We start from the raw sequence: 13,772 nt of genomic DNA on the forward strand, positions 1-13,772 counted from the left end.
CCCCAGATGCCTCCAGCACCCAGCACGTCTATTCACCGGAGGGTTCTGTAATGGTGGAATTAATTCCCAGGCCAGATTCTGTGTTATGTAGACATAAAACAAGTTATATCTCCTTTCTATGCATATGAAAGCCCTTGGGTAAATTATTTCTGGTTGCTTTCTCAGTTTTTCCTGGTCTAAAATAAAAATGGTAGTTTCTTTGTCTAAGAATTTAGTGACTATGGCTAGGCAAATTTTTAGAAATATTTTATTATTTTTATTTTGTGTGTACGAGAGCATTGCCTACATTTAAGTGCACCCGTGTTGTGCAATGCCCTTGGAGGCCAGAAGAGGGTGTTGGATTCCCTGGGACTGGAGTTAGGGTGGTTGTTAGGCACCATGTGGGTGCTGGGACTTGAACCCGGGTCCTCTGCAAGAAAAGTCAGTGCTCTTAACGGCTGAGCCAACTCTTCAGCCCTTAGGCAAATGTTTTTAAAAGTGTTTTTCAAACACTTCTCTTTCACAGACCATTGGCACACCAAAAGTAACTTACCAGTTCTGATAGAGAGGGTTAGCATCTTTCTGTTCTACTGGCTGAGCCTAAGTAATTAGCTAATGGTCAGTCCAGGCTGAGATTTTTTTAAGTGAATTGGATAAAGCCCCCCTCTTTCAGAGTTCCATCAGTGACTTTTGAAGTCCTTAGGCTTTTGTGGTAGCAATCCTGTTTCCAACTAAGCCTCACAAAGTGGGAGCAGGAAAGGAGGAGAGACAGGCCTGAACCTCAGTGAAAAGCACTCATGGCCTTTGGCTTGGTTCCAGGATGGACACATTGCTCTTCATCTTGCTGTGAGGCGTTGTCAGATGGAGGTCATCAAGACCCTCCTTAGCTATGGGTGTTTCGTGGATTTCCAGGACAGGCATGGCAACACACCCCTGCATGTGGCCTGCAAAGATGGCAGCACACCTATCGTGATGGCCCTCTGTGAAGCTAGCTGCAATTTGGACATTTCAAACAAGGTAAGTGCAGAGGATGGGATCCCCAGGATGCCTGTGTGTCTGCCAAGCCACCTGCTGCTGGGTCTGGGCTAAATTTTTATTTGTATCTCTTCAAAGTTCAAAATGATTGTCAACCTGCATACACTTGTGTTTTATAGGACAGTGCCATTTTGAGCTGTGTGTGTCTTTTGGGTAATTTCCTATACTTCCTGCCTATCCTGGCTTCCCACTGCTGGACTCATGGGATGAACAGGGTCCGAGCACACATATGCACGTGCTCCTGTGGAGGAATCACAGGCCATGGTACAAATGTAGGCATCTTTCTGGAGCACTAAGAAATGGTGGTGACACTGGTTTGATCAAGGTTCCCAGGACTGTTGGCTGTCTCATCTGTCTGCATTGAGATGTCTGTCACAACTTTCTAACATGAACGTGTGTGTGTGTGTGTATATGTGTTTAAAACAAAGTTCTAAGATCAAGGGAAAGCTATCCCCTTGTGAATGATAAGGGAATGACAACAAATTGCATTTTTCTCAGTCCATAAAAAGTTCTTTGTGCAGATTTCTAGACATTGGCTCCCCACCCCCATTTCCCTGATTTCCATCTAGATTTTCAGTATAAAATGAGAACAGCTAAATATTCATGTAGTTTTAGCCCTGTAACTGTATGAAAGGCAAAAACACTATTCTCCTCTGATTGTGTTAAAAACAAAGTCCAAGAGGAATTAATTTTAATTATGGGAAAAGTTTGTTTATAAATGGTGGATATGGTGCCGGTAGGGTTTTATGATTTGTTTGAGGTAAAAGAATTGATAACTGAAACAACTGGAGAATTATGTTTCTTCAGAAAAAATATTTCTCTTGCATATCATGTGATTGATTGTAGTAGAAACTGAAATTGGCAGTACTTCCTTCTTGGAATTTGCAAAGACAGTACCTAGGTCCTAGCCATGAGCAGCTCCTTGTTCCCTTCTTTTATCCTTTTCTAATCCTGCCAAGATGTCAGTGGTTTCAGGGGGAGCCAAGTGGCTTTCCTTATAGGATTCTTCAAGTGAATTGAAAGTGGCTCCAATGAACATACACTCGTTGAACTACGTTTAGTCTTGGCCACTGACTGCACAGTGAGTGCTCTGTGCACAGCATCTGGGGTACTGCAGCACATTTCTTAGCATGAACAACACCTCAGTTCAAGTCCCAGTATCCAGAAAACACAAAACAAGTTATGTTTTAGCCCATGCCTAAAGGGAAAAACTTGTTAAACGTTTTCATTAAAAATCCAGCAATGCTGGGCATGATGGCACCCACCTGAGTTTCCAACACTTGGCATGTGTAAGCAGAAAGATATCGAGTCTCGGGTAAGCCTGGGCTACATGGACAGAGCCTGTCTGTAAAGCAAACACCCATCAAGACAATCCTGTATTTCCATGTTGAAAAGCAACTACATTGGACTGAGATGTATCTCAGTGGTGGATGCTTATCTAGTATACGCAAAGCCCTTGGCTGTATCCATAGCACCACAAAAGTGAACAAACGAGAAACTTGGTTTATTTGCTGGAAATGTTTTACTACTTCATGAACTGGCTTGTTGATGAACTTGGTATTTCTACCATATATGGCACAGCAATGGTGCATAGAGGGCATTCATGATGAGATAGATTTTGTCACTCCATTGCGCTCAGCTGAGGTAAAAATCATGCGTTCCACACACAGCCCCTTAGAATTGACAGCAAAGTTCAGACCCTTATCCAGAACCCACATGGAGCAGGAATGTGCTGGTTGTCTGCAGCTCTTTCTGACCTTATTATAACATGAAGAGTGTCCTAACATAGGAGGGAGCACGGGAGGAATAGACTTTGCTTTATAAAAGCCCACCCCTGTCACCAAACCCAGACCTTCAAGACCTTACCCACTCCTGAGAGACAGGTGTCAACCCCTTCAGAGAGTAAAGCACTAAAGACCTACTTACCTGTCACTAGGCCTCACCTCTTAAAAAGCTCTGCTGTCTCTCCGCATCATTGCACTGTGAATCAAGTCTCCAGTACATGAACCTTTGAAGCACAAACAGTAACCAAACCATATCTCTCTCTCCATCTCTTCCTTTCCCTCTGCCTCTGTCCCCATCTCTCTCTGCCTCTCCTCCCACCTCTCCCTCCTCTTCTGCCTCTTCCTCTAGCTCTCCCTCTGTCTCTCCAGCTCACTGTTTCTTCCTCTCCCCACTCACCTCTTCCCCTCCTTCTCCTCTTCCTCCTCCCCCTCTCCTGTTGATCCCGTCCCCATTCCTCTCCCTATTTCCTTCTCCCTTCCCCTTCCTGTCTCTCTGCTCTTCCCCTCCCCTTCCCCTTGCTCCTCCTCTTTCCCCCCCCTTCCCCCCCTTTCCTTCTTCCTCTTCTCAGGTGAGGAAGTAAAGGAGCTTGAACTTTGTGCAGGAAAGTAAGTGGAGGTTAGTGTTTCCCCAGCCCACCCAGCCCATCTTTCCTCAGGCAGCCATTCGTTGGTATAGACACGGCACGATGGCGGGTACAGACACAGCACCGTGTCTCCACTCCTCAGGCAGGCAGGCAGTCTCTGACTCTCTCTCCATGGTGCTGCCTTGCATTTTTCTCACTAGATTAGATTCATCCAGAAGTAAACGTGACCATTCACATCCTACTCCTCTCAGTATGTGACAGGATCTTATCACTCTCTGAGAGGTAGTGGCATTTCTTCATGTCTTGTTCTTGTGATTTAAAGGTTGGGACAGCAGCTGTTTAGCCCAGCAGAGTTAGCAAGCACACGTTAGAGAAAGGAAAAGATGACAGTATACTTCTAAGGCACAGAATGCCCCCCGAGATCTGGGAGTGAGCATCATGTGATCAGTGCACTGTGCCAAGCACCTGAGGTTCTGTGGATGCTGCCGTGTTTGGCTCTGCCTTCAGGCTGCCTTTAGAAAGCCAGGCACCAACCAGAAGTAGCAAGTTCTCCTCTTGTCAGCCCTGTAAGGGCAGGCTTACTGTGCCACAGAAACACAAACACCTCGCTGTTAAAGAATCAGAAAGGTTTTCAGGGGGGACATGATAATTAAGTCTATACCGATGACGACGTCAGGAGAGCCAGTTTCAGACTGATCTCTGCACGGGCCTGTCTTGACTGTTGTGGACGCATAGCAAGTGTGGTGTGGCTGTTGAGAGAGGAAGTGATGCAGAAAGGGAGGAGATGCAGTTAGAAGGCATCCTGAGCTTCCGATGGTGAAAGACGTGGAGCGTATTGCTAAGGAATTGGAATTCCAGTTTTTCCAGGCATGCATGGAGGGAGGTAGAGGCAGGAGGGTTAGAATTTCAAGGCCGGCCTGGGCTACACGAGACCCCTGTCTAAAAACCATGGAGGTCCTTCAAAAGCATCAGTTTTCTTACCCCTTTTCTTTCTTGTCTCCCTCTGTATAAAACTGTACATTGTGTAGCCAAAGTGAGATCTTTCTTACAGCTCCTTTTCCAAACATTTTTCCAGATTGTAAAGCTATCTCTCTCCTCACATTAACCTAAGATGTTTGAAAGTTATGGTCTACTTTTAAATCACTATAAAGATGACAGTAAACCAAACATGAGTATGTGCACAAATCACAGGGTTATTTAAGGATCCAGAAATTTCTTCAGTGTCTGTTCTGTGCGGGCTGCTACGTGAATCATGGCATAGCCATGCACTGAGTATCATTCAGGCATTCAAAAGCATGTGATAGATTTAGTTACAGATGTGGAAAAGCATTCACAGTCCATTGTTGGTGAATAAAGCAAGTACAGGAGAATGTAAAGAGGGATCACGTCTTATCTTTCTCAATTATTGTTCTCTTACTGAAGATTCATAGATAAGAGCTTGGAAGGAAATATTCCAAAATGTTGCTAAAGAGAGCTCAAAGCAGTGAGTACGGGGATGCGGAGAAGCGATGTTGAGGCCTTTAATTCTCTTCACCATCCTGTATTGGAGACTTTAAATGACTGCGTACCGACTTCACGTCCAAACCCAGCAAACACTGTAAGCAGAGATCCCGAGCTTTGACTACATCATTTGCAGGGTCTTGGTTTATTCATGATTCCTGCAGAGCAAGTGAAATGAAATGGACCTGTGTCTGTGGGCAGTTCAAATTTAGCAGCGTTTGAGGAAGACGAGCACATAAACGGGGAGGAAGCTGCTGTTTCGTTCTCAGATAAGCACAGTCACCGATGGGGGCGTGTGGCTGTTGGGCATTCCATAGCGTCTCGGACTGTGGCCTCAGACTGGATGCCACCCCTGCTTCCCATTCTCCATAATTGTTTTTTCAAGACATTTGCTTTTATCACAGCCACCACCAACTCCCGAGAGCAGACATACAAAGATTAAGTGTCACCGAGGAAAGCCAACAGCATCGTGTCCCAACCCTGAGCTACCTTGACCAAAATTCACCTGGTATCTCTCAAAACCCAAAGAAAATCCTCACTGCTCCTGTGAATTCACAGCAGTGCCCTGAGGTGCTATAACACACAGCTCTAAGCCACAGGCATAAAAACCATAGTGGGTATGCCCTCAAAATTTTACCTCATTAGAGTGCCCTCGGGGGCTGTCCTTCCATCTCTTCTTCCTGGCTGGCTAAATTTGAACCATGGTGCAGATACTTCTGTGTGGGGCGCTCAGGCCCTTGCCTCGTTGGCTTGATCTCTGCCAGCCAGCACAGCAGGAGGCTTAGTGATGGCCTGGCAAACCTCCTCATTCATCCTTTGTAGGTGTTTGAAGCTATTCTTTCAGCAGCACAGTACTTGAAAATACTCTGCCTGGCAGGCCTGCCTCAGTGGGAGCCAGTGCCTTCTCTTTCTTTCTGGTGGACCCCAGACCCCTTACATAATGAGTCTCTTAGAATGTGTTCCCTAACTGTTTTCCTGAGCAACTGTGAAATGTGAACCAAAGGGTCTCACGGGCAGCAACCATGACAACTTCTCTTTTGTATTTTTTTTTTCTCTTTCCAGTATGGACGAACTCCTCTCCACCTTGCAGCCAACAATGGGATCCTGGATGTGGTCCGCTACCTCTGTCTGATGGGTGCCAATGTGGAGGCCCTGACCTCGGTGAGTACCATCAGGTGCAGGTTTGGGACTGCAGAGAGCCATGGAAGCTTCTTGTGCCTGAAGGGCACAAGGAGAAAGGTATTGCTTGGCAACTACATTCTAAAGGCAGACAAGCTGCTATTAAGCTTTAACTCCTCCACCGCAGTTACATAAACATTTGCCCACACAGAACCAATTTAATATCTAGTTAATGTGTCATCTTCTCATTTCGCCAGCCCTGCTCTGCCAGAGTCCCGCAGGTTCTCACTGGCCTTTTTGTTTGCCATGTTACACAACAGTGCCTCTTAGATTTCCATTCGATGTAGGTATTTCTCTTTCATAAGTGCTTCCTGTTGGCCCCAGGACACAGGAGGCCCAGTACCCTGGAGGAGGAGCCGGAGCCCCTCTGTAGCAGGGGGTTGGGGTATGGCAGTCTACCATGAGGCAAAGAGCTGCTCTCTGCCTTTGCTGCTAGGCCTACCAAATATTTTTAAGTAAGACAGAGACCCTATTCCTTTTGCTTCCCACTTCCCATTTCAGATGTAATAACCCCCAGCAGAAGAAACCCTTTGGTTCACAGTTCGTGAAATATCAGAGATGATAGTTGAGCTAATATAATAAGGTGCAGTTCGACTGTGACTGTGAAATATCATTTAAATTGTTGATGATCCAACAATGGGTTGACTGCTTTTGTGGGGAAGTCCTGACATTCACAGATTCGAGCTTTACTGACAGGTTAAGATTCCCGAAGAAGATCAAGTGGTGTTTTGATGTGGCAGCCCACCTAAGGGCCCTGAGCCTGAAAGTAGAGCCTGATTTCAAGGGCTTACCAAACTGGCCAAATCTAGCCTGCCGTGCATTTTTGCCAAAGTTCCACTGGAACACAGCCACACCATTCATTTACCTGTTGTCTCTGCCTATGCATGCTAGAGTGTCAGAGGTGAGCCCACCGAGCCTCAAACGTCTCTCACAAAGTCTTCTGTGGGATGCATTTGCTGAACTGTGGAGTATGATATTTCCTCATTGTCTGTATTTAGATTTTCATAGTACCATTCCCTCCCAAGAGGTCTGTTCTGTGCAGTGATGAACTGTCTAGGCCCAGATATGACTAGTACATGGTGTGGGGTGAGCACACTTCTGAGTACATCTGCTTACCCCTTCAAATCTGTATACCAAATAAAAGGTACTGCCTTGCTATGCAAAGACATGCTAGGCCTGAGGTGCCTTCATCATCCTGTCTGACCATGTCTTAAGCCATGGTTTAGTTAATAAAGCATCACATGCATTTTTATGAGGAAAAATATTTGTCTCAGATGATGCCTCATAGGAAAAAAACAAGATGAAGATGTCATCTACTTACTCCTACCAGATCTGGCAGCTTGGGTTAGAGCCACAAATGTGTAGTCTCTTTGGGGTCCCTCTGTGAGCCTGTGGCCCTCCCTGCTTGCTCTTCCCCCGCCGACGGGGACTGTCTCTTCAGTCCCACCACCATCCTGCTTCATCCCCCCTAACTAACCCTTTCAGTTCCTGGAGACGTTCTGCCCAGTGCTTCCTGACCATCGTAGTGCCTCACCCAACTTCATCATGTACTCACTATAGATGTAAACCAGGAACACAGAAACTTCTAGAAAATGGGAAAGGCATACTGATCAAAGTGTCTTAGCAGTCAATTTATAGTCCCTTGGTGGTGACTATAGTGGTGACAGAGAAGATTGGGGCCCTGGGAAGTTGGGGGTGGCCTTCTACAGGAGCTGGGGCCTGGAATTGCCAGGAAATGGGCAGAGGCTTGTGACAAGCACTGCATGCAGAAGCCTGAGCCTGGTGGCCACCAGCTCCTGTCAGGAATTACAAAGGAACACAGCATGGAGCTCTCTCCATTAGTAAGCGAGGCCAGAGGTCATCTGGCCTCCTGGCTAGGGGAAGGCAGGGCTCTTAGAGCAGGGAGTAGGGTGGCCAGTGTACAAAGCTGTACACTGTCCCTAACAGACAAAACCTGCACCACATCTGTCATTTCAAATTTTCCAGCAGCCACATTAAAGAAGAAAAAAGAAGCAGCAAAAATGAATTTTAGTAGCATATGCAAAATATCATTTCAGCCTGAATATTTTGAAATCATTGAGATCTTTCATATTGCTGCAACTATACCAAGTTTTCGACCTCCTAAGTGTGCTCTGCACTGACAGCATGTCTGTTCTGGACCCCATTTCAGACCTACAGCTGCCCTGCTGGACAGCCCAGCCCTTGGGACTTTGATCTTTCATCTTGTCTAAGCAGACTCCAAACAAATAACCCTTGGTCCCACAGCACCCCCTAGCGTCATGTTACTCTTACTCTGTTCTCAGCTAGGACATTGAAAACAATATTTCTGAGTGCCCCTCACATCTTCCTTCCTGCCTCCCATCTGGCACTCTCCACAGGCTTGTCTTCCATGACCCTTGACTCAAGAGAGGCCCCAGTCACCTTTTGGGAGTTTGTTTCTTTCCAAATTTTTATTATAAATGAAAACATAGATTAAATAAAAGCACATGATCTAATGTAAACCTTGGTTAATTATTATTAGACCTTTGTAGACCTACCTAGGTCAAGAAACAACTTTCAGAGCTACCCCAGGAGCCCCAGAGGCTGACTCCATGGTACCTCCTTCTTTGTCTGGATGTGACCCCCTTTCTGATTTGTGCAGAAATCCTTTTGTTGCTTTCTCATCCTGCTCACCCAAATACCATGGGTTCTTGTTAATCCTGTTTCTTAGTCCTGGACATTCTTGCCTTGAGCACAAAACCTTCCCTGCACCTGTTCCCCGTTTGCCTCTGCTCTGCCTGCCCATCTTTGCCCTTTGGTGTTTTCCTTGTTCTTTCCTGGATATCCACTCCCATTATCCACCTGTCCTAGTTTGTTTCTTCATTGCTGTGACAAACACTCTGACTACTATCAACATGAGGAGAAAAGAGTTTATTTATCTTACATCTCCCGGGTCACAGTTCATCAGGGAGCCCAAGGTAGGAACTCAGGGCAAGAACCTGGAGGTAGGAGCTGGAGCACAGGCCATGGAGGAACGCTGCTTACTGGCTTGCTCCCCTGGCCCCTGCTCGGCCTGCTTTCTTATGCAACACAGGCCCACCTGCTCTGGGGTGGCACCACTCTCAATGGGCTGGGCCCTCCCACATCACTCAACAATCAAGAAGGTGCCCCATGGCCATGGTCGTAGACCAGTCCAATGAAGGCAATTCCCCAGTCGAAGCTTCTTCAACCCAGGTGTGTCAAGGTGACACTAAAGCTCTCCATCACAATTGACCCCTTGTCAACTTGACACACAAACACATCACTATTAAACCATAACCTTTCCAATTCTTGTCCCCAAGATATGATGTTAACATTAATATCACAACATAAGACACTACAACCTTAAAAACCCCCACAGTCCTTAAAAAAATCTGAACACTTAAAAATCCATAGTCTCTTTTAAAAGTCTCTTAACTGTGGGTGGGCTTCTGTAAAACCCAAAACAAGTACTGTCTTATTTCAAAGGGAAGAATCGGGCACACCTAAGCCAAACCAAAGTCCAGCAAAGTAGCTCAAGCCTGGACATCTAGGATTCACTCACGGTCTTCTGCTCCAGAGGATTCTGGCAGCTCCACTGCTCTGACTCTGCTGTCCACAGCACACACACTTGTCTCGCAGACCCAGGCCAGCTCCATTCCACACTTACTGCTGTCCTTGGTCGTCATCCCATGGTCCCGGCATCTCCAAAAAGCTGGGGTCTCCACTGAAATTGAGGCTACACCTTCACCAATGGCCTTTTCTTGCCTCTTGGGATGCAAAGCCTCAGATTCTCTCCATGACCCCTTCAATCCTGGGGTCTTCGCTGCAACTGAAGCTGCACTTTCACCTATGGCCTTTCGTGGCCTCTCAGAGTGCCAAGCCTCAACTGCTGTCTGTGACCCCTTCACACTTTCAACACCAGAACCATGCAGGAGGCTCTTACACATTACCAAGTCCTGCTTCCAGCCTGAGATAGAGGCTGGGGTCCCCTCTGTGTGCTGATCCTAGGAAATACCTCCCTGAAGACTCCACTACAGTGATGCTGGTCTCTTGTTACTTATGGCTGATTTTTTTCAGCCCCAGCTAACCAGCATCAATTGTCCCAGTAAAGCAAAGGTTTACTTAAGGTTCTGGTCTGTTAATCACAGCTGATTCTTCAGCTCCAGCCGACCAGAACCCTTAGATTCTTAATTCAAAATATCACACAAACAGCCCTGATACTCACTGCTTCCCTTTGAAGCTTCACAAGCCAGGCTTCTATTGTTCACAACTCTTTCAGCATAACTGTTCCAAGTTCCACAGCAAACAAACACTAAGCACTCAATGGTGTTTCCAGCCCAAAGTTCCAAATACTTCCACAGTCCTCCCAAAAACAATTGAGTCAGATCCAGTACCCCACTCTCTGGTACCAATTTCTGTCCTAGTTTGTTTCTTCATTGCTGTGACAAAACACTCTGACCACTGCCAACTTGGGGAGGAAAGAGTTTATTTATCTTACATCTCCCGGGTAGGAACTCAGGACAAGAACTTGGAGGCAGGAGCTGGAGCACAGGCCATGGAGGAACGCTGCTTACTGGCTTGCTCCCCTGGCCCCTGCTCAGCCTGCTTTCTTATGCAACACAGGCCCACCTGCCCAGGGATGGCACCACCCTCAGTGGGTGGGGCCTTCCCACATCTCTCTGCAATCAAGAAGGTGCCCCATGGACATGGTCATAGGCCAGTCCAATGAAGGAAATTCCTCAATTGAGGCTCCCTCAACCCAGGTGTGTCAGTTGGCACTAAAGCTATCCAGCACACCACCCTACCTTGTTTCTGAGTCTCACCTCCATCCCCAGATCTGCAGTTTCACTTGTACTCCAAGGCCTACCTCCATGCCTCTGGTCCCTGCTTGTCCTTGGAGCTCAGGCTCAGATGCCACCTTGGAAAGCTCCAGCCACTCATACCCTGTGTATCTTCAATGCCTAGCCCCTCCAAAGGCCATCTCTCTTGCAAGTAAAGCAACCTAGACAGTTATCAGGAGCTCCTGATTGGAGATACAGTGTCCAATAAGGAACTCTGCTCAGCCCAGAGCAAACCAGAAACTCCGACTTGCCATTGGGATTATTTCAGAACTTTGAGGATGCATTGAGGATAGGGTGACCCTGACAGGGCAGCACCACTCTTCAGAGCACACAGCTAAGCTCCACATTTAGTCTGGGGCAAATGTTCTCAGCCTGGCCATTTTGTCCCCAGGACACCCTTGGAATTATCTAAAGACAGTTGATTTTCAAGCTAGGGCTGAGAGATGTGCCTGGCACCATTAAGTAGAAGGCAGAGATGTTAATCATCACCCTGCAAGCCAGAGAGAACCTCCCATGACAGAGAAATTTCCTAGTAATGCCAGTAGTGTCGGTCTAGGGAGACCCCAGGTGTGTTTCCAGAGCAACTGAATTGGGAGACTTGTAGCTAGACAGACTTCAGGTGTCCCTAGGCTTCTGCAGGATGGCACTTAAATGGTTATGATTGAATCCTGATAGAGCAACCATGAACTTATTTTTCTTATGTTTAAAAAATTTGCTTTCATTTATTTGGAAATGGCTTTTCATCTTCTCAATTTCTGAATTTTTAGGGCTCTCAAAAATGTCAACAGAACAGTTATATCCATCTCCCCCTTGGTGTGGTGTGGGCACAGCTATAGCTCCTGTCTCCTGGGAGACACTGAGATCTCCTGCATGTACCTCACTGAGAACTGGGTCTGGCATGGGCCGTTAGGTTCTCAGGAGATGTGTCTGTTCGTGTATAGAAATGAGAATAAATCTCTTTGTCTGAAACTGCAGCTCTGTGAAGTCTCTCAAAAGCAAACATCAAAGTGCTGTGGGCCCTTAGGTCCTCGTTTTATATTTACCAACATCTCAAAGTAGCAAATTGTGTGCTAGACTCGGCCTTCTCTTTGGAAGGCACAGTGGTTACCAACAGCGAGCATCATATGGGGATACGGTTTATGTGTGTGAGGATGTAAGACACCAGCTAGCACTAAACCAGATTCTCTTGACTCCTGATTAGAGACAGGTACTCAGGGCAGGGAAGAGTCAACCAGAGAATGAGTTTGGATGAAGCCCATGGGTTGAGATGTCTTACTATTGGTACCACAAGGCACTGCTGTGTGCCTTGAACTGTGTCTCTTTTCCCGGGCTACCAAATAAAATAGGAATTCCCCAGATAGTGAAGCAGCCCAAGACATTGCCTTTTTATCTGATTTACTTCCGACACATGTTGTGCTTATTTCTGCCTTGAGTTGATGGATTTGGATCACATGCAGCTCTGCTTTGCAGAGAAAAGCCACTAACCATCTTTCTCCCACAGGATGGCAAGACGGCAGAGGACCTTGCCAAGTCAGAGCAGCACGAGCATGTGGCAGGACTCCTGGCAAGACTCCGAAAGGTGAGCTTCCATCCGGAAGTCTCTATTTGCTTTTCTGCTCAATGTCTTCAGGCTTTTCCTTTGCAGACTCTTAGGAGGAGGCATTGGACACTGGCTTAGGAAGAGCATCTGTTCCTGTCCTGTCCTTTGCATGTCCCTTGTCATAAAACCTAAGTTGTCTATTGGATTTCTTCTACAGCTGGCTGTAAAAACCAGTTTGGCCTCTTTCCATTGCTGTGCTGGTGTCTCTTCTCCCAACTTCTACCACCACCACACAGTGAACGGCTCATAAGAACACTGACAGCCTCTTTCCCCCTTTTTGTTTTGAGTTCTCAGGTATCATTTACCCTATTTATCAAGCAATACCTCTGTAACATTCACAGAAACCCAACAAAAACAACAAATACAGGTGTATAGTTTGCAGCCCAAGTCATATAAATTGAGAGACTTCAAAATGTCCAAACCCTTTAGGCTAAGATCTCTCTGCCTAGAGGTGTTCACTGCAGTCTTATTTAAAACACAGTAGTAAAAATTAGAAATCAATTCCCAATAATACTGTGTAGTAAATTGCCACGAAGAACCAAATGATATTTGGTCTTTCAAAATATTTATGAAGAGGTTTTATTTATGAGTTTAATGCTCAGGGTGTTTCTGGGCTAAAATAAAAGAATATGCAAAAAATAAATTGTGTGCATTTAACCTCACATTGTAACCTCCACTTTGGGGCTGGCGTATGGCTCAGTTGATAGGGTGCTTACAAAGCATGACCCAGGTCTTGGTTTCCATCCCCAGCCTGCATAGAAGCAGAATTGCTGGCATGTATCTGTAATACAGCCCAGTTCCAGCAGATGGAGGCAGAGAAATCAGAAGTTCAAGGTCATCCTCTCTGCTGTCTATGGAGTTCAAGGTCACACTCGGGGCTACATGAGACCCTGTCTTGAATAAAACCTAAAATACTGCTCTTTTGAAGATAAGTAAAAAGAAAATAACAGTGGGGGATTTGATTTTGTTGTTGTGGATTATTAACATTTTCTTTTAAATTTTTTATTTTATGTGTATAAGTGTTTTGCATTCATGGATGAAGTGTACCACATGTGTACATTGCCTCTGGAGGCCAGAAGAAGAAGGTATCAGATCCCCTGGGACTGGAATTACTGATGGTTGTTAGCTACCATGTGGGTGCTGGGAACTAAACCTGGGTCCTCTGGAAAAGCAGCCAGTGCCCTTAACCATTGAGCCATCTTTCCAGCCCTATTAATATTTTCTTTAAACAGTACTATATTTTCCTAGTTTCCTGTAACAGTCTTGTTAT

General features: G+C 46.1%; 1 protein-coding gene across 4 annotated transcripts in view; it reads left to right on the plus strand.

Annotated features, from left to right (window-relative positions):
- The window catches only part of Dapk1 (death associated protein kinase 1), a 207,803-nt gene that overhangs the window by 164,700 nt on the left and 29,331 nt on the right, over positions 1-13,772 (plus strand). For all 4 annotated transcript variants that reach the window (XM_008833093.2, XM_008833095.3, XM_008833094.2 and 1 more), the window contains exons 17-19: positions 799-996; positions 5,945-6,043; positions 12,404-12,481. In XM_008833093.2, coding sequence (XP_008831315.1) covers positions 799-996; positions 5,945-6,043; positions 12,404-12,481 — 375 coding nt within the window. The remainder of the gene's footprint in view (positions 1-798; positions 997-5,944; positions 6,044-12,403; positions 12,482-13,772) is intronic.

The sequence above is a fragment of the Nannospalax galili genome, unplaced genomic scaffold, assembly GCF_000622305.1.
Source record: "Nannospalax galili isolate Female #2095 unplaced genomic scaffold, S.galili_v1.0 scaffold1096, whole genome shotgun sequence".
Classification (NCBI taxonomy): Eukaryota; Metazoa; Chordata; class Mammalia; order Rodentia; family Spalacidae; genus Nannospalax; species Nannospalax galili.